The sequence below is a fragment of the Coregonus lavaretus genome (genome assembly GCF_964263955.1).
Source record: "Coregonus lavaretus genome assembly, chromosome: 7".
NCBI lineage: Eukaryota > Metazoa > Chordata > Actinopteri > Salmoniformes > Salmonidae > Coregonus > Coregonus lavaretus.
Genome location: NC_139994.1, coordinates 5,542,221 through 5,567,601, shown reverse-complemented (window position 1 = coordinate 5,567,601; position 25,381 = coordinate 5,542,221). Strand labels below are relative to the sequence as shown.

Below are 25,381 nucleotides of genomic sequence, written 5' to 3'. Positions count from 1 at the left end.
GGGTCTATATGATGGAAAGCACAGGCCTAGAAGACTGGGTCTATGTGATGGAAAGCACAGGCCTATGAGACTGGGTCTATGTGATGGAAAGCACAGGCCTAGAAGACTGGGCCTATGTGATGGAAAGCACAGGCCTAGGAGACTGGGCCTATGTGATGGAAAGCACAGGCCTAGGAGACTGGGTCTATGCGATGGAAAGCACAGGCCTAGCAGTTTTATAGTTGTCTCAATGGTCATACCCAAAGGTTAAGGCTGGACATCTGTCTTTATTACTCAGACAATGAAATAAGATATGGTTATCGAATGAAAGGCAACGTAGGGTCTTATACAACCGGTATGTTATATAATACAGTACCAGTGAAAAGTTTGGACACACCAACTCATTCTGGGGTTTGTCTTTATTTTTACTATTTTCTACATTGTAGAATAATAGTGAAGACATCAAAACTATGAAATAACACATATGGAATCATGTAGTAATCAAAAAAGTGTTAAACAAATTATTCAAATAACCACCCTTTGCCTTGATGACAGCTTTGCACACTCTTGGCATTCTCTCAACCAGCTTCACCTGGAATGCTTTTCCAACAGTCTTGAAAGAGTTCCCACATATGCTAAGCACTTGTTGGCTGCTTTTCCTTCACTCTGCTGTCCGACTCATCCCAAACCATCTCAATTGGGTTGAGGTCGGGGGATTGTGGAGTCCAGGTCAGCTGATGCAGCACTCCCTCACTCTTCTTGGTAGAATAGCCCTTACACAGCCTGGAGCTGTGTTGGGTCATTGTCCTGTTGAAAAACAAATGATAGTCCCACTAAGCCCAAACCAGATGGGATGGCGTATCGCTGCAGAATGCTGTGGTAGCCATGCTGGTTAAGTGTGTCTTGAATTCTAAATAAATCACAGACAGTGTCACCAGCAAAGCACCCCCACACCATAACACCTCCTCCTCCATGCTTTACGGTGGGAACTACACATGCGGAGATCATTGGCATTTTTTCCTATTTTGTTGCATTACAACCTGTAATTTAAATTGATTTTTATTTGGATTTCATGTAATGGACACACACAAAATAGTCAAAATTGGTGTAGTGAAATGAAAAACAACATAACTTGTTTCAAAGAATTCTAAAAAATAAATAACGGAAAAGTGGTGCGTGCATATGTATTCACCCCCTTTGCTATGAAGCCCCTAAATAAGATCTGGTGCAACCAATTACCTTCAGAAGTCACATAATTAGTTAGATTGCACACAGGTGGACTTTATTTAAGTGTCACATGATCTGTCACATGATCTCAGTATATATACACCTGTTCTGAAAGGCCCCAGAGTCTGCAACACCACTAAGCAAGGGGCACCACCAAGCAAGCGGCACCATGAAGACCAAGGAGCTCTCCAAACAGGTCAGGGACAAAGTTGTGGAGAAGTACAGATCAGGGTTGGGTTATAAAAAAAATATCAGAAACTTTGAACATCCCACGGAGCACCATTAAATCCATTATAAAAAATTGAAAGGATATGGCACCACAACAAACCTGCCAAGAGAGGGCCGCCCACTAAAACTCACGGACCAGGCAAGGAGGGCATTAATCAGAGAGGCAACAAAGAGACCAAAGATAACCCTGAAGGAGCTGCAAAGCGTCACATCGGAGATTGGAGTATCTGTCCATAGGACCACTTTAAGCCGTACACTCCACAGAGCTGGGCTTTACGGAAGAGTGGCCAGAAAAAAAGCCATTGCTTAAAGAAAAAAAGAAGCAAACAAGGCCAAAAGGGTCAGAATTGAAGGAATGATGGACGGCGCTAAATACAGGGAAATTCTTGACTTTGGTGGGGATGAATAGTTATGCACGTTTTTTTGTCTTATTTCTTGTTTGTTTCACAAAATTTTTTATTTTGCATCTTCAAAGTGGTAGGCATGTTGTGTAAATCAAATGATACAAACCCCCCAAAAATCAATTTTAATTCCAGGTTGTAAGGCAACAAAATAGGGAAAATGCCAAGGGGGGTGAATACTTTCGCAAGCCACTGTATTATTGGTGTCTTTTTAGTAGTGGTTTCTTTGCAGCAATTCAACCATTAAGGCCTGATTCACACAGTCCCCTCTGAACAGTTGATGTTGAGATGTGTCTGTGACTAGAAATCTGTGAAGCATTTATTTGGGCTGCAATTTCTGAGGCTGGTAACTCTAATGAACTTATCCTCTGCAGCAGAGGTAACTCTGGGTCTTCCTTTCCTGTGGTGGTCCTCATGAGAACCAGTTTCATCATAGCGCTTGATGGTTTTTGCGACTGCACTTGAAGAAACTTTTCCGGATTGACTGACCTTCATGTCTTAAAGTAATGATGGATTGTCGTTTCTCTTTGCTTATTTGAGCTGTTCTTGCCATAATATGGACTTGGTCTTTTACCAAATAGGGCTATCTTCTGTATACCCCACCTACCTTGTCACAACACAACTGATTGGCTCAAACGCATTAAGAAGGATAGTATGTGAGTATGCAACACTCACTACCGAGTTCCAAACTGCCTCTGGAAGCAACGTCAGCACAATAAATGTTTGTCGGGAGCTTCATGAAATGGGTTTCCATGGCCGAGCAGCCGCACACAAGCCTAAGATCACCATGCGCAATGCCAAGCATCAGCTGGAGTGGCGTAAAGCTCGCCACCATTGGACTCTGGAGCAGTGGAAATGCGCTCTCTGGAGTGATGAATCACGCTTCACCTGGCACCATCTGGCAGTCCGACGGACGAATCTGGGTTTGGCGGATGCCAGGAGAATGCTACCTGTCCGAATGCATAGTGCCAACTGTAAAGTTTGTTGGTGGAGGAATAATGGTCTGGGGCTGTTTTTTGTGGTTCGGGTAGGCCCCTTAGTTCCAGTGAACGGAAATCTTAACACTACAGCATACAATGACATTCTAGACGATTCTGTGCTTTCAACTTTGTGGCAACAGTTTGGGGAAGGCCCTTTCCTGTTTCAGCATGACAATGCCGCCATGCACAAAGCGAGGTCCATACAGAAATGGTTTGTCGAGATCGGTGTGGAAGAACTTGACTGATCTTCATAGAACCCTGACCTCAACCCCATCAAACACCTTTGGGATGAATTGGAACGCCGACTGCGAGCCAGGCCTAATTATTTTTCTTATTGATGTGGAACAGCCCATGTGCAGCTTTCTCTGAGTGAAGCATGTAAGCAGCCTTATGAAACTTAAACCTATTCAAAACATTTTCACACCCTTCCACCGTATGTCTCTTGCGTACAAGTATGCGGATATAAATTATAGCTTAATGACAAAAATTCCCAGTAGTTGTCATCAGAGATGTTTGTAATTGAAACAAGAAGCTCGAATTAACATTAGGCTTATTGACATTTGGCCTATCCTGTACTCCTGAAAAATCTTAATTCACTTCCTGAATCTGTGTTTAAAGGCAGGGGATTGGTTGAAGTCCCAGTGTGTTGATGTGTCAAGATGAATGACTCATGATGTGTCCATATGTCATTAGCTCTGCCTCTTAGTGTCTGTCACCAACATTCTCTCTCTAAGCTTCTATTACAGCTGCTTACCCAATGCTCCAGTGAGGGGAACTTGCCAGGCAGCCTCCCATGCAAATACTGTATAACAGGGATCATCAACTAGATTCAGCCGCAGGCCGTTTTATTTCTCGTTTTTTTCTTGAGCAGATGGTCAGGGGGCCGGAACATAATTAAGCAATAAGGCCCAAGGGGGTGTGGTATATCGCCAATATACCATGGCTAAGGGCTGTTCTTACGCACAACGCAACGCGGAGTGCCTGGATACAGCCCTTAGCCATCGTATATTGGCCATATACCACAAACCCTTGAGGTACCTTATTGCTATTATAAACTGGTTACCAACGTAATTAGAGCAGTAAAAATATATGTTTGACTAAAACAATCATTTCAAACCTTGCTTACATTTGTATGTGATCACGTGTCTCTCTATTATGCGTGGGAATACTTTGGAACAGATTTCTTAAATAAAAATCACTTTGAGCTCAGCAGATTTGGCCCGCGGGCCGCCAGTGGTTGAACCCTGCTGTATAACTTGGCCTAGGGTGTATACCTGCTGCTATACGCACAGGATCACTCAGACTAACTTTGCATCTAGACCTAACTTGTTTTACACTGCTATTGGCTTGAATTAGGTTTAGGCAACTTTAGGTTACGCTAACTGTTGTTGCAACTCAAGATGTTTCGGTAACAAATAGGCTACAGCGATGCATTATGGTACTACCAAGCGGAAGATAGTGATACAGCAGACCAGATAGTGGTTTATTTTCAGGGAAAACTCCAGCGGAACATTAGCCTAATCATAACAGGATAGGACTTGTCAGATTCCTTGTCAAGTCAGCTGTAATGGAATGTCCACTCTGTACTTCTATCCCAGAAGGGTCTGCTCATCTCTGTTGATATTATTTGACACAACTTCCCCCTAGTCAGTTCCCTGATCAAAGACTAGGCCTGTATGAGGAGGATCACAGAAGAAAAGCCTGCAGTCTCCCATCTTTGATCTTATTCAGTTGTTAACTTTGTTATTATTCTCAAGGAAAGACCTCTCGATAGCCCCACGTCCCTACTGTACAGGATTCCATGGACAGGATTACTGTACAGGATTCCATGGACAGGATTACTGTACAGGATTCCATGGACAGGATTACTGTACAGGATTCCATGGACAGGATTACTGTACAGGATTTCAACAACACCGTGCTGTGAACTGTTGCCATTGTGAATTCATTACAGGGTCTATTTCTTTGTGAATTTTCACTCAGAGCGTGAGATTTGGCCGGGCTGTCGAGTGGCTGTAAGTTAGAGGTGGGCCTGGGAGGCTGGGGGAACACTAACATTACAGTCAGCTGTAGGGGAGGCTGGGGGAACACTAACATTACAGTCAGCTGTAGGGGAGGCTGGGGGAACACTAACATTACAGTCAGCTGTAGGGGAGGCTGGGGAAACACTAACATTACAGTCAGCTGTAGGGGAGGCTGGGAGGCTGGGGGAACACTAACATTACAGTCAGCTGTAGGGGAGGCTGGGGGAACACTAACATTACAGTCAGCTGTAGGGGAGGCTGGGGAAACACTAACATTACAGTCAGCTGTAGGGGAGGCTGGGGAAACACTAACATTACAGTCAGCTGTAGGGGAGGCTGGGGGAACACTAACATTACAGTCAGCTGTAGGGGAGGCTGGGAGAACACTAACATTACAGTCAGCTGTAGGGGAGGCTGGGGGAACACTAACATTACAGTCAGCTGTAGGGGAGGCTGGGAGAACACTAACATTACAGTCAGCTGTAGGGGAGGCTGGGAGGCTGGGGGAACACTAACATTACAGTCAGCTGTAGGGGAGGCTGGGGAAACACTAACATTACAGTCAGCTGTAGGGGAGGCTGGGAGGCTGGGAGAACACTAACATTACAGTCAGCTGTAGGGGAGGCTGGGAGGCTGGGGGAACACTAACATTACAGTCAGCTGTAGGGGAGGCTGGGGGAACACTAACATTACAGTCAGCTGTAGGGGAGGCTGGGAGGCTGGGAGAACACTAACATTATAGTCAGCTGTAGGGGAGGCTGGGGGAACACTAATATTATAGTCAGCTGTAGGGGAGGCTGGGAGGCTGGGGGAACACTAACATTACAGTCAGCTGTAGGGGAGGCTGGGAGAACACTAACATTACAGTCAGCTGTAGGGGAGGCTGGGAGAACACTAACATTACAGTCAGCTGTAGGGGAGGCTGGGGGAACACTAACATTACAGTCAGCTGTAGGGGAGGCTGGGGGAACACTAACATTACAGTCAGCTGTAGGGGAGGCTGGGGGAACACTAATATTACAGTCAGCTGTAGGGGAGGCTGGGGAAACACTAACATTACAGTCAGCTGTAGGGGAGGCTGGGAGAACACTAACATTACAGTCAGCTGTAGGGGAGGCTGGGAGGCTGGGAGGCTGGGGGAACACTAACATTACAGTCAGCTGTAGGGGAGGCTGGGAGAACACTAACATTACAGTCAGCTGTAGGGGAGGCTGGGAGGCTGGGAGAACACTAACATTACAGTCAGCTGTAGGGGAGGCTGGGAGGCTGGGGGAACACTAACATTACAGTCAGCTGTAGGGGAGGCTGGGAGAACACTAACATTACAGTCAGCTGTAGGGGAGGCTGGGAGGCTGGGAGGCTGGGGGAACACTAACATTACAGTCAGCTGTAGGGGAGGCTGGGAGGCTGGGGGAACACTAACATTACAGTCAGCTGTAGGGGAGGCTGGGAGGCTGGGGGAACACTAACATTACAGTCAGCTGTAGGGGAGGCTGGGGGAACACTAACATTACAGTCAGCTGTAGGGGAGGCTGGGAGGCTGGGGGAACACTAACATTACAGTCAGCTGTAGGGGAGGCTGGGGGAACACTAATATTACAGTCAGCTGTAGGGGAGGCTGGGAGAACACTAACATTACAGTCAGCTGTAGGGGAGGCTGGGGGAACACTAACATTACAGTCAGCTGTAGGGGAGGCTGGGAGGCTGGGGGAACACTAACATTACAGTCAGCTGTAGGGGAGGCTGGGAGGCTGGGGGAACACTAACATTACAGTCAGCTGTAGGGGAGGCTGGGAGGCTGGGGGAACACTAACATTACAGTCAGCTGTAGGGGAGGCTGGGGGAACACTAACATTACAGTCAGCTGTAGGGGAGGCTGGGGGAACACTAACATTACAGTCAGCTGTAGGGGAGGCTGGGGGAACACTAACATTACAGTCAGCTGTAGGGGAGGCTGGGGAAACACTAACATTACAGTCAGCTGTAGGGGAGGCTGGGGGAACACTAACATTACAGTCAGCTGTAGGGGAGGCTGGGGAAACACTAACATTACAGTCAGCTGTAGGGGAGGCTGGGGGAACACTAACATTACAGTCAGCTGTAGGGGAGGCTGGGGGAACACTAACATTACAGTCAGCTGTAGGGGAGGCTGGGAGGCTGGGGGAACACTAACATTACAGTCAGCTGTAGGGGAGGCTGGGAGAACACTAATATTACAGTCAGCTGTAGGGGAGGCTGGGGGAACACTAACATTATAGTCAGCTGTAGGGGAGGCTGGGGGAACACTAACATTACAGTCAGCTGTAGGGGAGGCTGGGAGGCTGGGGGAACACTAACATTATAGTCAGCTGTAGGGGAGGCTGGGGGAACACTAACATTACAGTCAGCTGTAGGGGAGGCTGGGGAAACACTAACATTACAGTCAGCTGTAGGGGAGGCTGGGAGAACACTAACATTACAGTCAGCTGTAGGGGAGGCTGGGAGGCTGGGGGAACACTAACATTATAGTCAGCTGTAGGGGAGGCTGGGGGAACACTAACATTACAGTCAGCTGTAGGGGAGGCTGGGAGGCTGGGGGAACACTAACATTACAGTCAGCTGTAGGGGAGGCTGGGGGAACACTAACAATACAGTCAGCTGTAGGGGAGGCTGGGAGAACACTAACATTACAGTCAGCTGTAGGGGAGGCTGGGGGAACACTAACATTACAGTCAGCTGTAGGGGAGGCTGGGGGAACACTAACATTACAGTCAGCTGTAGGGGAGGCTGGGGGAACACTAACATTACAGTCAGCTGTAGGGGAGGCTGGGGGAACACTAACATTACAGTCAGCTGTAGGGGAGGCTGGGGGAACACTAACATTACAGTCAGCTGTAGGGGAGGCTGGGAGGCTGGGGGAACACTAACATTACAGTCAGCTGTAGGGGAGGCTGGGGAAACACTAACATTACAGTCAGCTGTAGGGGAGGCTGGGGAAACACTAACATTACAGTCAGCTGTAGGGGAGGCTGGGGAAACACTAACATTACAGTCAGCTGTAGGGGAGGCTGGGGGAACACTAACATTACAGTCAGCTGTAGGGGAGGCTGGGAGGCTGGGGGAACACTAACATTACAGTCAGCTGTAGGGGAGGCTGGGGAAACACTAACATTACAGTGAGGGGGGAAACCTGGGACCTGGCTGTAAAAGTGAAACTGAATAACCCAGCTGCCTTTTGGGTTCAAGTGGAGAAATATGTGTGTTTCCTTCTCAGAATATCAGTAATCTTGAGAAAATCATGTAGAGCAAGGAACGTGCCCAAGGCAAAGGAGGGAGAAGGCCATGATTGCCATCTCTGAATTACGTTTTTTTTTTTTGTGAAGCCTAAAAAGGAAGCTGCAGCTGCATCAGACTTCTAGCTCAGAGATTACACCACAAAAATATATGTTAAGCCCAATGAAAGCTCCCCTCTTATCCTTGAAGTGCTTCAGTAGAAACTCTCTAGTAGGTTACCACGGGGTGATGAGCCCCCATCATAACACTTGAAATCTCAGGGCTCACCACTCTGCAGTGTCACATGGTCATGGGTTGATGTCCCCCTTTAGGTGTGGAGAAATCCCTGGCCTCTTCGTCTCCACACTGTCTGGCTTCCATCCTGCCAATGACTGACTGTGGCTAGCCACAGCTGTGCTGTTTGGGCCCCTCCATCATGTGACACGGATGATTCCTGTTTGGGCCCCACCACCATCATGTGACACGGAATATTCCTGTTTGGGCCTCACCACCATCATGTGACACGGATTATTCCTGTTTGGGCCCCACCACCATCATGTGACATGGATGATTCCTGTTTGGGCCCCACGACCATCATGTGACACGGATTATTCCTGTTTGGGCCCCACCACCATCATGTGACACGGATGATTCCTGTTTGGGCCTCACCACCATCATGTGACACAGATGATTCCTGTTTGGGCCCCTCCACCATGTGACACGGATGATTCCTGTTTTGGTCCCTCCACCATGTGACACGGATGATTCCTGTTTGGGCCCCTCCACCATGTGACACGGATGATTCCAGTTTGGGCCCCACCACCACCATGTGACACGGATGATTCCTGTTTGGGCCCCACCACCATCATGTGACACGGATGATTCCTGTTTGGGCCCCACCACCATCATGTGACACGGATGATTCCTGTTTGGGCCCCACCACCATCATGTGACACGGATGATTCCTGTTTGGGCCCCTCCACCATCATGTGACACGGATGATTCCTGTTTGGGCCCCTCCACCATCGTGTGACACGGATGATTCCTGTTTGGGCCCCTCCACCATCATGTGACACGGATGATTCCTGTTTGGGCCCCTCCACCATCATGTGACACGGATGATTCCTGTTTGGGCCCCTCCACCATGTGACACGGATGATTCCTGTTTGGGCCCCTCCACCATGTGACACGGATGATTCCTGTTTGGGCCCCTCCACCATGTGACACGGATGATTCCTGTTTGGGCCCCTCCACCATGTGACACGGATGATTCCTGTTTGGGCCCCTCCACCATGTGACACGGATGATTCCTGTTTGGGCCCCTCCACCATGTGACACGGATGATTCCTGTTTGGGCCCCTCCACCATGTGACACGGATGATTCCTGTTTGGGCCCCTCCACCATGTGACACGGATGATTCCTGTTTGGGCCCCTCCACCATGTGACACGGATGATTCCAGTTTGGGCCCCTCCACCATGTGACACGGATGATTCCAGTTTGGGCCCCTCCACCATGTGACACGGATGATTCCTGTTTGGGCCCCTCCACCATGTGACACGGATGATTCCTGTTTGGGCCCCTCCACCATGTGACACGGATGATTCCTGTTTGGGCCCCTCCACCATGTGACACGGATGATTCCAGTTTGGGCCCCTCCACCATGTGACACGGATGATTCCAGTTTGGGCCCCTCCACCATGTGACACGGTGTGTCGATAATAATCTACTAATGGACTAAAGGCTGTGGTGTATTAACCACTTGAAGAACGTCTTTGTTCCTGTCTGATCATGATGGCCCTTGTTTGTGTTCAAACTCTGCTGGGCAGTTGTAAAATGGATGTCAAGTTAGACACTGACGTCCCTGTTTCAGAGAGAAGAAGAGAAACAGGAACCTAAAGCAACAGAGAAACACACAAAGAAGAGTGACACTCGTTCCTTTGTCAGTTCAAACCCTTTGCTTTCATCAGTATTGTTTTAGGGAGCTCTAGGTGTAGATGGTAAGGTTCAAGTTGCCAGCTCTGCTTTCTTGAGCATTTTGAGTAAGAGAGATGGGGTGGGGGGAAAAACAACAACTTGAGTTGAATCAAGAAGTAAACCTATGCCTAAATGGAGAAGCTGCATGGATTCAAAAACAGTCTATTACTCCATTTCCTCTAATGGTAAAACTATTGTACAGTTCTACAATTGGTTAGGAAGTGAGACTACTCATCTTACGGGGGGCTTTCCCTGTTAGATCACCCATGGTTGCTGTGTATTTTAATGTAGGCTTGTTTACGCGCGTGTCTCTAGGCTGTTCTGTAATGTCGTCTTATTGAGTGATGCATGCTTTGGCAGCCCGCCAACAAGGACCAGTCAGGAAAGCAAACATCCGGGACCTATAAAATTCTTCACACTGACTGCAGAGAGAATGAAGAGACCAGGTTAACCTGTCCTTGATCTTGATGTGTGTGTGTGTGTGTGTGTGTGTGTGTGTGTGTGTGTGTGTGTGTGTATGTGTGTGTGTGTGTGTGTGTGCGCGCCTGCCAGTGAGGAACTTGCATGAATGGAAGCAGTGTAAGGCCTCATTGTAACCAGACTGGATCACAGCCTTTCCATACTGTAACAGACTGTTCCATATATTCCACTAGTCCCTGTTATCTACAGGCTAGTTTATATAGTTCAAAATCCAACACACGTGTCTCTTACCAAGACAAAGTCAGACTCATTGCTTTTTAAAGTTATTGTTTTATGTAGCCTAGGCCTACTGGTTGGATGACTTTGGGATCTATCCTCCCACAACTGTCCCAGAGTCTGTTTGGAACAGGCTATTTCTTTGTCGCGCAGAACGACAAGCTGACCAACAGAACAGGTCAACTTTTCTACTATGGGGGATAGTAGATTGACATAGGCTAGTGATTTTGCTGTTAGTTACTCGTCTTGTTGGCTGAGGAAAAGTAAAATGTGGACAGTTATGGACAGTTATTGAAGATGTATATTAACATCTTCAAATGCGCATCAGAATTCAGTAAGAAGGACGCACACCGTTGCATCCTCGAGTTGCCTGTTCTGTTATTACGAATGACCATCATCTAAATGTGATTTCTGTCATTCTGAGCACCGTGGGTGGACGCCCTGATCAGGTTATACACCCTGATGTGTATGTGTATGGGTCCGGTAAATGTCTCAAATGTCCGGTAAATTGAAAATGCTGCTAGTCAAATGTCCGGTGCCACATTTTCCTAACGGAAACCCTGGCAGGTGCCGGATAGGCTATCAGTATCACTAAATACAGTGAAGCTCCAAAAGTATTGGGACAGTGACACATCTTTTGTTGTTTTGGCAATGTACTGAAATTATACAATGACTATGAGGCTAAAGTGCAGACTGTCAGCTTTAATTTGAAGGTATTTCCTTCCATATCGGGTGAACCGTTTACAAATTAAAGCACCTTTTGTACATAGCCCCACCATTTTAGGGGATCAAAAGTTTTGGGACAAATTCACTTATGTGTATTAAAGTAATAAAAAGTTAAGTATTTGGTCCCATATTCATAGCACGCAGTGACAACATCAAGTTTGTGACTACACATTTGTTGGATGCTTGCTGTTTGTTTTGGTTGTGTTTCAGATTATTTTGTGCCCAATGGAAATGAATGGTAAATAATGTACTGTGTCATTTTGGAGTCACTTTTATTGTAAATAAGAATAGAATGTGTTTCTAAACACTTCTACATTCATGTGGATGCTACCATGATTACGGATAATCCTGAATGAATCGTGAATAAGGATGAGTGAGAAAGTTACAGACACACAAATATCATACCCCTCCCCAACAAATGTAACCTCCCCTTTTATTGTAATGGTGAGAGGTTAGCATGTCTTGGGGGTATGATATTTGTGCGTCTGTAACTTTCTCACTTGCACAGGACAGCAAGGATACGGCTCTCTCCACACAGCTCTTTGTTCAGTAACAGTACAGCGTAGCTCCCTGCTCTGTCTGTACAGTAACAGTACAACGTAGCTCCCTGCTCTCTCTGTGCAGTAACAGTACAGCGTAGCTCCCTGCTCTCTCTGTGCAGTAACAGTACAGCGTAGCTCCCTGCTCTCTCTGTACAGTAACAGTACAGCGTAGCTCCCTGCTCTCTCTGTGCAGTAACAGTACAGCGTAGCTCCCTGCTCTCTCTGTACAGTAACAGTACAGCGTAGCTCCCTGCTCTCTCTGTACAGTAACAGTACAGCGTAGCTCCCTGCTCTCTCTGTGCAGTAACAGTACAGCGTAGCTCCCTGCTCTCTCTGTACAGTAACAGTACAGCGTAGCTCCCTGCTCTCTCTGTACAGTAACAGTACAGCGTAGCTCCCTGCTCTCTCTGTGCAGTAACAGTACAACGTAGCTCCCTGCTCTCTCTGTGCAGTAACAGTACAGCGTAGCTCCCTGCTCTCTCTGTGCAGTAACAGTACAACGTAGCTCCCTGCTCTCTCTGTGCAGTAACAGTACAACGTAGCTCCCTGCTCTCTCTGTACAGTAACAGTACAGCGTAGCTCCCTGCTCTCTCTGTACAGTAACAGTACAGCGTAGCTCCCTGCTCTCTCTGTACAGTAACAGTACAGCGTAGCTCCCTGCTCTCTCTGTACAGTAACAGTACAGCGTAGCTCCCTGCTCTCTCTGTGCAGTAACAGTACAGCGTAGGACAGTACAACGTAGCTCCCTGCTCTCTCTGTACGGTAACAGTACAACGTAGCTCCCTGCTCTCTCTGTACGGTAACAGTACAGCGTAGCTCCCTGCTCTCTCTGTACGGTAACAGTACAGCGTAGCTCCCTGCTCTCTCTGTACGGTAACAGTACAACGTAGCTCCCTGCTCTCTCTGTACGGTAACAGTACAGCGTAGCTCCCTGCTCTCTCTGTACGGTAACAGTACAGCGTAGCTCCCTGCTCTCTCTGTACGGTAACAGTACAGCGTAGCTCCCTGCTCTCTCTGTACGGTAACAGTACAGCGTAGCTCCCTGCTCTCTCTGTGCAGTAACAGTACAGCGTAGCTCCCTGCTCTGTCTGTACAGTAACAGTACAGCGTAGCTCCCTGCTCTTTCTGTGCAGTAACAGTACAGCGTAGCTCCCTGCTCTCTCTGTGCAGTAACAGTACAACGTAGCTCCCTGCTTTCTCTGTGCAGTAACAGTACAGCGTAGCTCCCTGCTCTGTCTGTACAGTAACAGTACAGCGTAGCTCCCTGCTCTCTCTGTACAGTAACAGTACAGCGTAGCTCCCTGCTCTCTCTGTGCAGTAACAGTACAACGTAGCTCCCTGCTTTCTCTGTGCAGTAACAGTACAGCGTAGCTCCCTGCTCTCTCTGTGCAGTAACAGTACAGCGTAGCTCCCTGCTCTCTCTGTGCAGTAACAGTACAGCGTAGCTCCCTGCTCTCTCTGTACAGTAACAGTACAGCGTAGCTCCCTGCTCTCTCTGTACAGTAACAGTACAGCGTAGCTCCCTGCTCTCTCTGTACGGTAACAGTACAGCGTAGCTCCCTGCTCTCTCTGTACAGTAACAGTACAGCGTAGCTCCCTGCTCTCTCTGTACAGTAACAGTACAGCGTAGCTCCCTGCTCTCTCTGTACAGTAACAGTACAGCGTAGCTCCCTGCTCTCTCTGTACAGTAACAGTACAGCGTAGCTCCCTGCTCTCTCTGTGCAGTAACAGTACAACGTAGCTCCCTGCTTTCTCTGTGCAGTAACAGTACAGCGTAGCTCCCTGCTCTCTCTGTGCAGTAACAGTACAGCGTAGCTCCCTGCTCTCTCTGTGCAGTAACAGTACAGCGTAGCTCCCTGCTCTCTCTGTACAGTAACAGTACAGCGTAGCTCCCTGCTCTCTCTGTACAGTAACAGTACAGCGTAGCTCCCTGCTCTCTCTGTACGGTAACAGTACAGCGTAGCTCCCTGCTCTCTCTGTACAGTAACAGTACAGCGTAGCTCCCTGCTCTCTCTGTACAGTAACAGTACAGCGTAGCTCCCTGCTCTCTCTGTACAGTAACAGTACAGCGTAGCTCCCTGCTCTCTCTGTACAGTAACAGTACAGCGTAGCTCCCTGCTCTCTCTGTGCAGTAACAGTACAACGTAGCTCCCTGCTGGACAGTCTGAACTGGATTAGCGGCTCACTATAATCTGGGACACTGCAGATTACGCTTGCTTCCATCTCACGGGCCTGCCCTATCCCGGGCCTGGGCATGTCATGTGACCAACCAACAAATGGCACCTCGTATTTCCTTAGATGGCAGGGGTGGGCAACGGAGGGAGGGATGAGAGGGGGAGAGTGGCGCAGTGGTCTAAGGCACTGCATCGCAGTGCTAGCTGTGGCACTAGAGATCCTGGTTCGAATCCAGGCTCTGTCGTAGCCGGCCGCGACCGGGAGACCCGTGGGGCGGCGCACAATTGGCCCAGCGTCGTCCAGGGTAGGGGAGGGAATGGCCGGCAGGGATGTAGCTCAGTTGGTAGAGCATGGCATTTGCAACGCCAGGGTTGTGGGTTCGATTCCAGTATAAAAAATAAAAATGTATGCACTCACTAACTGTAAGTCGCTCTGGATAAGAGCGTCTGCTAAATGACGTAAATGTAAATGTAAATGAGAATGACCAGAGCTGGATACTGGAGCTGGAGCTAGAAGATGGGTGTAATCATCACAGAAGCGCTCCTGCACGCCATAAACGCTAGCTAGCCTAGCATCATGCTCTTTTACTGTGAAAACCTCCTGATTCTGCAGAATCTGAATCTGTGGATGGCAGCAATCCACCAGTGGCCTTTGGGATTATTTACAACAGACAAGCCTAGTTACCGGGGCACTGGGAGTGACTGACTGTTGGTGATTGCAGCGTCAACAGAGAGCGAAGAGGAAAGGGAAGGTAACTCATTAACACTACAGAACGACTGTCGTGATGCCGCCTCGGCCTGCCTGTCTGGCTGCTTGTCATATGAGCCTGCAGCAGAAAGACAGACCCAGAGACAGACAGACAGACCCAGAGACAGACAGACAGACCCAGAGACAGACAGACAGGCTAGGAGGCTAACCTTGGCTGGAGCTGTCTGTCTGTCCGACAGGAACACACACATACTGACATATAACCCACACGACACACTGTCACAAAACACACACACACACGCTGTCACATAACACTGACACACACACAACACAGAAGCGCCGTGCGCTAGCAGACCAGGAGACAGGAGAGGACAATCAGAGCAGTGAGTGAGCTGTACCCCAGCTGCACGCGCCCTATCACATGCAGGCAATTAGTGTCAACGGGGACCTATGAGTCGTTGCAGTGGGAGCCCAGCCAGCTAGCCAGCCACCTAACCCAGCCAGGCAACAGCCATGGACCCTCTGGAGCAGGAATACAAGTCCCCATTTGACTTTGAGCAGGGGGTGAATAGCAGCTACCTCTATCTGTCTCCCAGCTTCAATGTAACACCACCGGGCTCACCGCAAGTGACTGTCAGAGCCAGAGGTAACCAGAGGAGTGTGTGGGGGAGTGAGTGAAGAAGTTTGTATTTGTTCTAGGGTGTGGATAGGGTGTTTGGAAAGAGAACAAGAGATAGATGGGGTGGGAGGGGGCATGTGAGAGAGAGCGCGAGAGAGAGAGGGGGATGGATCATTTGTGTTTCTTGATTTATGAGAGTGTGGGCGGGGGGCACTGTGTGTGCGTGTGTCTGCGTACTTTTGCTGTTCAATACGAGGGGCTGTCTGGAGCAGATGTCAAACAGACCAAGGTTGGTTCTGACAAGACCACAATGAACACACTCCTAGAAAGAAACCTAGAATGGTTTCAAACCTAAAGTGGTGTCATCAAACCTAGAGCGGTTTAAGAGTGTTGAACTGGAGCTTGGTCAAGCCATGAGAAATACTCTACAAGGCTGGTATCACAGGCAAATCCATTTAAAGAAATATTAGTCAGATAATGTATAACAAAGAGTTTATGTGACTCTTAACTATGCTGGCAGTGCCATCCAGTGGAGGCTCCTCAGAGGAGGAAGGGGAGGACCATCCTCAGTGAATTTCATAAAAATACAAATTGTGAAACATTAATAAAGTTATCCTATTTAGATAAAACTGTACTAAATATATTAATGTCACCAAATAATTGATTAAAACACACTGTTTTGCAATGAAGGTCTACAGTAGCCTCAACAGCACTCTGTAGGGTAACACCATGGTGTAGCCGGAGGACAGCTAGTTTCTGTCCTCCTCTGGGTACATTGACTTCAATACAAAACCTAGGAGGCTCATGGTTCTCACCCCCTACTATAGACTTACACAGTAATTATGACAACTTCCGGAGGACGTCCTCCAACCTATCAGAGCTCTTGCAGCATGAACTGACAAGTTGTCCAACCAATCAAAGGATCAGAGAATGAATCTAGTACTGAAAGCATAAGCTACACCTAGCTAGCACTGCAGTGCATATAATGTGGTGAGTAGTTGACTCAGAGGGAAATAAGTATTTGACCCCTCTGCAAAACATGACTTAGTACTTGGTGGCAAAACCCTTGTTGGCAATTACAGAGGTCAGACGTTTCTTGTAATTGGCCACCAGGTTTGCACACGTTTGGCAACTCGAACCTTCAGCTCCCTCCACAGATTTTCTATGGGATTAAGGTCTGGAGACTGGCTAGGCCACTCCAGGACCTTAATGTGCTTCTTCTTGAGCCACTCCTTTGTTGCCTTGGCCGTGTGTTTTGGGTCATTGTCCCAATGTTTTGGCATATTACATCATTTATGCAGCAGCATACAAGACATTTTTGGACTCACCTTGTTGTGCTGTACTCACTTGAACAGGAAGGTGGCGCGGCGGTCCATCTTGTGGGCTCTAGAAAGAGGCCCGAGTTCCCGACCTGGAATTCCGAGTTGGATGACCGTTCAAAATTATTTTCTGTATTTACCCAGTCGGAGCTATTTTTTTTCAGAGTTTCCTGTTGTCTTGAACTCACTGAAGTCTGAGATTTCCCAGTTCCGAGTTTCCAGTTGTTTTGAACGCGGCAGAAGTCATGATGGATTGACAGCAGTCAACACAGTTCAGGGATATAGGCTAGAAAACTCATGCATTGAAGAAAAAAACCGTTATTAAAAATAATATACTTTCTTTTTTGAAATTGATTCAATTTCAGTTCATTTCCTGGTTTGAGAGAGTTAAATAGGAACTGACCCTGAGTCTGTTGTCAGTACAGAAACCAAGGACTCTAGGCCATATAAGGTAGGAACCCCAATGATCTGCGATGGTGGTGTAGGTTACACAGATCCGTCACTGTCAGCAGTGACACCTGAGTGGCACTGCCTCGTCATCAAGAGGAGGCGGAGGGAGGAGGTGGAGTGGGGAGGGAGAGAGAGACAATAGAAAGGGAGAGGCCAAGAAGAGGTGAGAGTATAAATACGTCTTGAGCATTTTCTATCATTTCATTAAGCATCGGTCTACACAATTTCTCATGGAAATGTGATTATGATTTTGATATTCCAAATTGGGTAGATTTCTGTTAGATTGACGGTATTTTGAGCAACATTGATGAGCATGCTTCTACTTGTTAATAATCCCTCTTGAGACCAGCCAGTCTGTTCTGTAGCCTATTGAGACCAGCCAGTCTGTTCTGTAGCCTATTGAGACCAGCCAGTCTGTTCTGTAGCCTATTGAGACCAGCCAGTCTGTTCTGTAGCCTATTGAGACCAGCCAGTCTGTTCTGTAGCCTATTGAGACCAGCCAGTCTGTTCTGTAGCCTATTGAGACCAGCCAGTCTGTTCTGTAGCCTATTGAGACCAGCCAGTCTGTTCTGTAGCCTATTGAGACCAGCCAGTCTGTTCTGTAGCCTATTGAGACCAGCCAGTCTGTTCTGTAGCCTATTGAGACCAGCCAGTCTGTTCTGTAGCCTATTGAGACCAGCCAGTCTGTTCTGTAGCCTATTGAAACCAGCCAGTCTGTTCTGTAGCCTATTGAGACCAGCCAGTCTGTTCTGTAGCCTATTGAGACCAGCCAGTCTGTTCTGTAGCCTATTGAGACCAGCCATTCTGTTCTGTAGCCTATTGAGACCAGCCAGTCTGTTCCGTAGCCTATTGAGACCAGCCAGTCTGTTCTGTAGCCTATTGAGACCAGCCAGTCTGTTCTGTAGCCTATTGAGACCAGCCAGTCTGTTCTGTAGCCTATTCGTGCGAAAGTTGCTCTTCTTCACTCTGTTTTTGTCTTATTTCCAGCACTGTCCCTTACCCTGGAACTAGCTGTTCAAGTCAAAAAGGATGGATTGGTGGCGTAGCACATCCTGTTACTCCTGATCCTGAACAGCCCACCAGACAGTAGATAACAAACACCACTTGGTAACACTTTGAAGGCTACATAGGGGCTACTTAAGAACTGCATAACAAAATCATTTTGATTAATTGTTCAGCAGTCTTATGGCTTGGGGGTAGAAGCTGTTAAGGAGCCTTTTGGACCTAGACTTGGTGCTCCGGTACTGCTTGCCGTGTGGTAGCAGAGAGAACAGTCTATGACATTTACATTGTAGTCATTTAGCAGACGCTCTTATCCAGAGCGACTTACAGTTAGTGAGTGCATACATTTTCATACTGGCCCCCCGTGGGAAACGAACCCACAAACCTGGCGTTGCAAGCGCCATGCTCTACCAACTGAGCTACAGGGGACTTGTCATCTCTATCAACTCTGGAAATATGTTGGGAATGTGAGGAGGAGATGGAAGTGTCTGGCTGTAGGAATGTAGGGGGAGGTGAGGAGGTGATAGTGTGGTCGACCAAGCACTAAGGAAAATAAGGTAATTCCATCTCATTTAAGTCAGATACATCTCTGGTTTAGTATCAAGTAGTTCCAACCACATTTCGTCATATTTTCATAAATGGCAATCGAAACCATAGGGTACTGAGCCAATCAACTACCATCCATACAGGTACCATCCACAGATCCATGCCAGCTGTGATTCTGTATATGAACTACTGTAACCATAAGAACAGTTATCTAACCATAATCAACTACAGGGAACTACTGTAACCATAACAAGAGTTGTCGAACCCTAATCAGAACGGGACCACAGAGTGCTGAAGCGTGTAGCGTGTAAAAATCATCTGTCCTCGCATGCAACACTCACTACCGAGTTCCAAACTGCCTCTGGAAGCAACATCAGCACAAGAACTGTTCGTCGGGAGCTTCATGAAATGGTTTCCATGGCCGAGCAGCCGCACACAAGCCTAAGATCACCACGCGCAATGCCAAGCGTCGGCTGGAGTGGTGTAAAGCTCGCCCGATTGGACTCTGGAGCAGTGGAAACGCATTCTCTGGAGTGATGAATCACGCTTCACCTTCTGGCAGTCCGACAGAATCTGGGCTTGGGGGATGCCAGGAGAATGCTACCTGCCCGAATGCATAGTGCCAACTGTAAAGTTTGGTGGAGGTAGAATAATGGTCTGGGGCTGTTTTCATGGTTTGGGCTAGGCCCCTTAGTTCCAGTGAAGGGAAATCTTAACGCTACAGCATACAAGGACATTCTAGACGATTCTGTGCTTCCAACTTTGTGGCAACAGTTTGGGGAAGGCCCTTTCCTGTTTCCGCATGACAATGCCCCCGTGCACAAAGCGAGGTCCATACAGAAATGGTTTGTCGGTGATCGATGTGGAAGAACTTGACTGGCCTGCACAAAGCCCTGACCTCAATCCCATCGAACACCTTTGGGATGAATTGGAACGCCGACTGAACCAGGCCTAATCGCCCAACATCAGTGCCCGACCTCACTAATGCTCTTGTGGCTGAATGGAAGCAAGTCCCTGCAGCAATGTTCCAACATCTAGTTGAAAGCCTTCCCAGAAGAGTGCTGTTCTAGCATTAAAGGGGGTACCAACTCCATATTAATGCCAATGATTTCAACAAGCAGGTGTCCACATAATATTGGTCATGTAGTGTATCAAATCCATGATTCACACTACACAGGCCAAAACTATATTTCTCCAATCAGAGAAAGTTAGGACAGTGCATCAGCAAAATGTCATATTGACTGTACAGTAGAGCATATTAGTTACCTAGTAAGATAATTAGTTATTGGAGTTGTTATTCCACTTGCAGACTTTTTGTGTCTTGTTGATTAACAGCTCTGTTCTGAACTACCTCTGTTTTTCTCTCCTGCTGTCAAGTCTCAGAATGGCTCCATCCAGAAAGTTTGGCTATTCATGTGTTGTTTTTCCTACAGCGTACAGCCATGACTGGCCTGCTCAAGGCTGAGTGTCAGACATCCAAGCAGTGGTGGGACAACAATATTGCGTGTGTGCGTGATAGCGTATATGTGTGTGCGATTGCATGCAAGTGTGTGCGATTGCGTGTGTATGTGTGTGTCCCCTTGGGCTAGTATCCATCTTCAAAGGCTATCTCTTAATCTAGCTGGTCCTCCCAACTCTCATCCTCCACCCCCTGTGGACTATCTTTTCTTTATGTCTTCTTCCTCTTCCTCCTCTTCAGAAGGAGAGATACGACTCAGGTTGACAGCTAATGTTGGTATGGTCCTACTATGCCTTTGAGGATAGGAAATCCTTTGAGTGTGAGGATATCTCTCTTAACTCTCTCTCTCTCTCTCTCTCTCCCCTCTCTCCCCTCTCCCTCTCTCCAGGTGCTGTGAGACCAGACTCTATCCCAGAGGTAGGGGAGGATGCAGTCACGTCAGTGACCGTGTCCCCTTCCATCCCCACCCTGACAGAGGAGGAGCAGGAGGAGCTACGAGGGGAGCTGCTCAGGGTAACCTTTCCTGAGACCTAAAGAGTTTCTTTAGCCTCCAGAGCCAATGCCTTTTCTCCCACCACGTCTCACCAGGTCTCCCTGTCTTTCTCCATATCTCTCGAAGGTGGAGGATGAGATCTTGACTCTGTCTCAGGTGCTGACAACTAAGGAGAACCAGTTGGCAGACATCAAGAGGAAGCTGGGCATCACTCCTCTCAACGAGCTCAAACAGAACCTCAGCAAGAGCTGGCAAGAGGTCACCACCTCTACGGCGTACGTGGCTGTACACACACACACACACACACACACACACACACACACACACACACACACTGTTCTGCAGAGTCAGCTCTCACATGCTGACTAGTCAGAGGGGGGAATGAATGTGTACATACTCTCTTCTTTCTTTCTCATACTTAATCATTTCATCTCACCTCTCCCTCTTATCATTTCTCTCCATCTTTCTCTCTTGCACCTCTTTTGCATATTCACTCCCTCTATTCTCCATTGTGCTCTTATTCCCCTCTCTCCCTCTCAATTCAATTCAATTCAATTTGCTTTATTGGCATGACGTAACAATATACATATTGCCAAAGTTTACATTGGAGATTTACAATATTAACATAATTAATAATAATAATCAATATTGTCAACGGGACAACAGTAACAACAATAACCAAGGGTCAAAATAACCATTGAACAATAACAATATAGAGGACATGTGCAGGTTGGTTGGTCTGTCAGACACTGTCCCTCATCTTATGGCAGGCAGCAATGTAGTGTGCTGCCAACCACAGCTCTCTGCTTAATCCCCGAACAGGACGGGTAGCCTATTCTCATCAGAGAGGTGTTTGAAAATTTGGGGAAATGACTCTCTCTCTATACAGCTATAAGAAGACGTCAGAGGGCCTGTCCATGGCCGGTCATAAGGCCACAGCAGCCTTCACCAACATGGGCTCAGCCATCAGCAGGAAGTTTGAGGACGTCAGGTAACCACCTCTACCCAGCCACCTCTACCCTCTACCCCAGCCACCTCTACCCTCTACCCCAGCCACCTCTACCCACTACCCCAGCCAACTCTACCCTCTACCCCAGACACCTCTACCCTCTACCCCAGACACCTCTACCCTCTACCCCAGCCACCTCTACCCAGCCACCTCTACCCACTACCCCAGCCACCTCTACCCTCTAACCGGCAACCTACCCTCTACCCAGCCACCTCTACCCTCTACCCCAGACACCTCTACCCTCTACCCCAGACACCTCTACCCTCTACCCCAGACACCTCTACCCTCTACCCCAGACACCTCTACCCTCTACCCCAGCCACCTCTACCCAGCCACCTCTACCCCAGACACCTCTACCCTCTAACCGGCAACCTACCCTCTACCCCAGCCACCTCTACCCTCTACCCCAGACACCTCTACCCTCTACCCCAGACACCTCTACCCTCTACCCCAGACACCTCTACCCAGCCACCTCTACCCACTACCCCAGCCACCTCTACCCTCTAACCGGCAACCTACCCTCTACCCCAGCCACCTCTACCCTCTACCCCAGCCACCTCTACCCTCTACCCCAGCCACCTCTACCCCAGCCACCTCTACCCTCTACCTCAGCCACCTCTACCCCAGCCACCTCTACCCTCTACCCCAGCCACCTCTACCCCAGCCACCTCTACCCTCTACCTCAGCCACCTCTACCCCAGCCACCTCTACCCTCTACCCCAGCCACCTCTACCCTCTACCCCAGCCACCTCTACCCTCTACCTCAGCCACCTCTACCCTCTAACCGGCAACCTACCCTCTACCCAGCCACCTCTACCCTCTACCCCAGCCACCTCTACCCTCTACTTCAGCCATCTCTACCCTCTACTTCAGCCATCTCTACCCTCTACTTCAGCCATTTCTACCCTCTACCCCAGCCACCTCTACCCTCTACCCCAGCCACCTCTACCCTCTAACCGGCAACCTACCCTCTATCCCAGCAACCTTTACCATCTACCCAGCCATCTCTACCCTCTACCCAGCCACCTCTACCCTCTCTACTTCAGCCACCTCTACCCTCTACTTCAGCCATCTCTACCCTCTACCCATCCACCTCTACCCTCTATCCCAGCAACCTTTACCATCTACCCAGCCACCTCTACCCTCTACTTCAGCCACCTCTACCCTCTACACCAGCCACCGCTACCATATACCCAGCCACCTCTATCCTCTACCCCAGCCACCTCTACCCTCTACCCCAGCCACCTCTACCCTCTACCCCAGCCACCTCTACCCTCTACCCCAGCCACCTCTACCCTCTACCCCAGCCACCTCTACCCTCTACCCCAGCCACCTCTACCCTCTACACCAGCCACCGCTACCATATACCCAGCCACCTCTATCCTCTACCCCAGCCACCTCTACCCTCTACCCCAGCCACCTCTATCCTCTACCCAGCCACCTCTACCCTCTACCCCAGCCACCTCTATCCTCTACCCAGCCACCTCTACCCTCTACCCCAGCCACCTCTACCCCAGCCACCTCTACCCTCTACCCCAGCCACCTCTATCCTCTACCCAGCCACCTCTACCCTCTACCCTCTACCCAGCCACCTCTACCCCAGCCTGGCCCTCCCTTGGTCATTAGCACCAATGAGACACATTGGAATAAAATGTGATGTGTCCACTACTAACATCCCTGTACTAATAATACTAGCTAGTACTGCTGATATACAGTGCATTTGGAAATTATTCAGACCCTTTCCCAGATTTTGTTAGGTTAAAGCCTTATTCCTCATCAATCTACACAGAATACCCCATAATTACAAAGCGAAAACAGGTTTTGAGAATTTTCTGCACATCAAAGAATAAAAATAAAATAACTTATTTTCATAAGTATTCAGACCCTTTGCTATGAGACTTGATACTGAGTTCAGATGCATCCTGTTTCCATTGATCATCCTTGAGATGTTATTACAACTTGATTGGAGTCCACCTGTGGTAAATGTAATTGATTGGACATGATTTGGAAAGGCACACACCTGTCTATACAAGGTCCCACAGTTGAGAGTGAATGTCAGAGCAAAAACCAAGCCATGAGGTCGAAGGAATTGTCCGTAGAGCTCTGAGACAGGATTGTGTCGAGGCACAGATCTGGGGAAGGGTACCAAAACATTTCTGCAGCATTGATGGTCCCAAGAACACAGTGGCCTCCCATCATTCTTAAATTAAAAAGTTTGGAACCACTAAGACTCTTCCTAGAGCTGGCCGCCCGGCCAAACTGAGCAATTGGGGGAGAAGGGCCTTGGTCAGGGAGGTGACCAAGAACCCAATGGTCAATCTGACAGAGCTCCAGAGTTCCTCTGTGGAGATGGGAAAACCTTCCAGAAGGACAACCATCTCTGCAACACTCCACCAATCAGGCGTTTATTTGGCCAGATGGAAGCCCCTCCTCAGTAAAAGGCACATGACAGCCCGCTTGGAGTTTGCCAAAAGGCACCTAAAGGACTCTCAGACCATGAGAAACAAGATTCTCTGGTCTAATGAAACCAAGATTGAAGTCTTTAGCCTGAATGCCAAGCGTCACGTCTGGAGGAAACTAGGCACCGCTCATCACCTGGCCAATACCATCCCTACGGTGAAGTATTGTGGTGGCAGCATCATGCTGTTGGGATGTTTTTCAGCGGCAGGGATTGGGAGACTAGTCAGGATCGAGGGAAAGATGAACGGAGCAAAGTACAGAGAGGTCCTTGATGAAAACCTGCTCCAGAGCGCTCAGACTGAATGTCCTTGAGTGGCCCAGCCAGAGCCCGGACTTGAACCCGATCGAACATCTCTGGAGAGACCTGAAAATAGCTGTGCAGCGACGCTCCCCATTCAACCTGACAGAGCTTGAGAGGATCTGCAGAGAAGAATGGGAGAAACTCCCCAAATACAGGTGTGCCAAGCTTGTAGCGTCATACCCAAGAAGACTTGAGGCTGTAATCGCTGCCAAAGGCGCTTCAACAAAGTACTGAGTAAAGGATCTGAATACTTATGTAAATGTGGTATTTCGTTTTTTTATTATGGGGTATTGTGTGTAGATTGATGAGGAAAAAAACAATTTAATCAATTTTAGAATAAGGCTTTAACGTAACAAAATGTGGAAAAAGTGAAGGGATCTGAATACTTTCAGAATACACTGTACTGTATTAACATGAAGCCCATATCCAAATAACGCTGAATTTGCAACAATATGGAAGTATTGACAGATAAGTGTAAGCTAAGCTTCTCCCTGAAGTTTGGTACTGATTTCTATAAAGTAGAGAGTGGAGACTGAAGTGTCAGGCAGGGAGAACACACACACTAATCTATCTCATCTTCATTGGTCATTCTCTGTACATGTCTTTAATACAATACTTGGCCTTTACAGATTGCAGTCTATTTCCAATTCGTTTGGGTAAGACTGTCCCGCTAGTGCCGTTAGTCAGTCAATCCATACAAAGTCATTTTGGATGCTGCTAAGATCATTACTCTCCAGGCAGTCTTGTGGAGCGCTCTCTCTCTCTCTCTCTCTCTCTCTCTCTCTCTCTCTCTCTCTCTCTCTCTCTCT

At 48.2% G+C, this 25,381-nt stretch overlaps 1 protein-coding gene across 1 annotated transcript; it reads left to right on the top strand.

The window, feature by feature from the left end:
• Nucleotides 1-15,427: 15,427 nt before the first annotated feature.
• Nucleotides 15,428-25,232, top strand: LOC311131857 (tumor protein D52-like; the record flags this gene model as incomplete). The annotated part of the gene is made up of 5 exons (XM_084164985.1): nt 15,428-15,560; nt 20,698-20,822; nt 20,929-21,077; nt 21,692-21,793; nt 25,202-25,232. 5 exons carry the CDS (start codon nt 15,428-15,430, stop codon nt 25,230-25,232), a joined length of 540 nt encoding a protein of 179 aa, XP_084021111.1.
• Nucleotides 25,233-25,381: the final 149 nt, after the last annotated feature.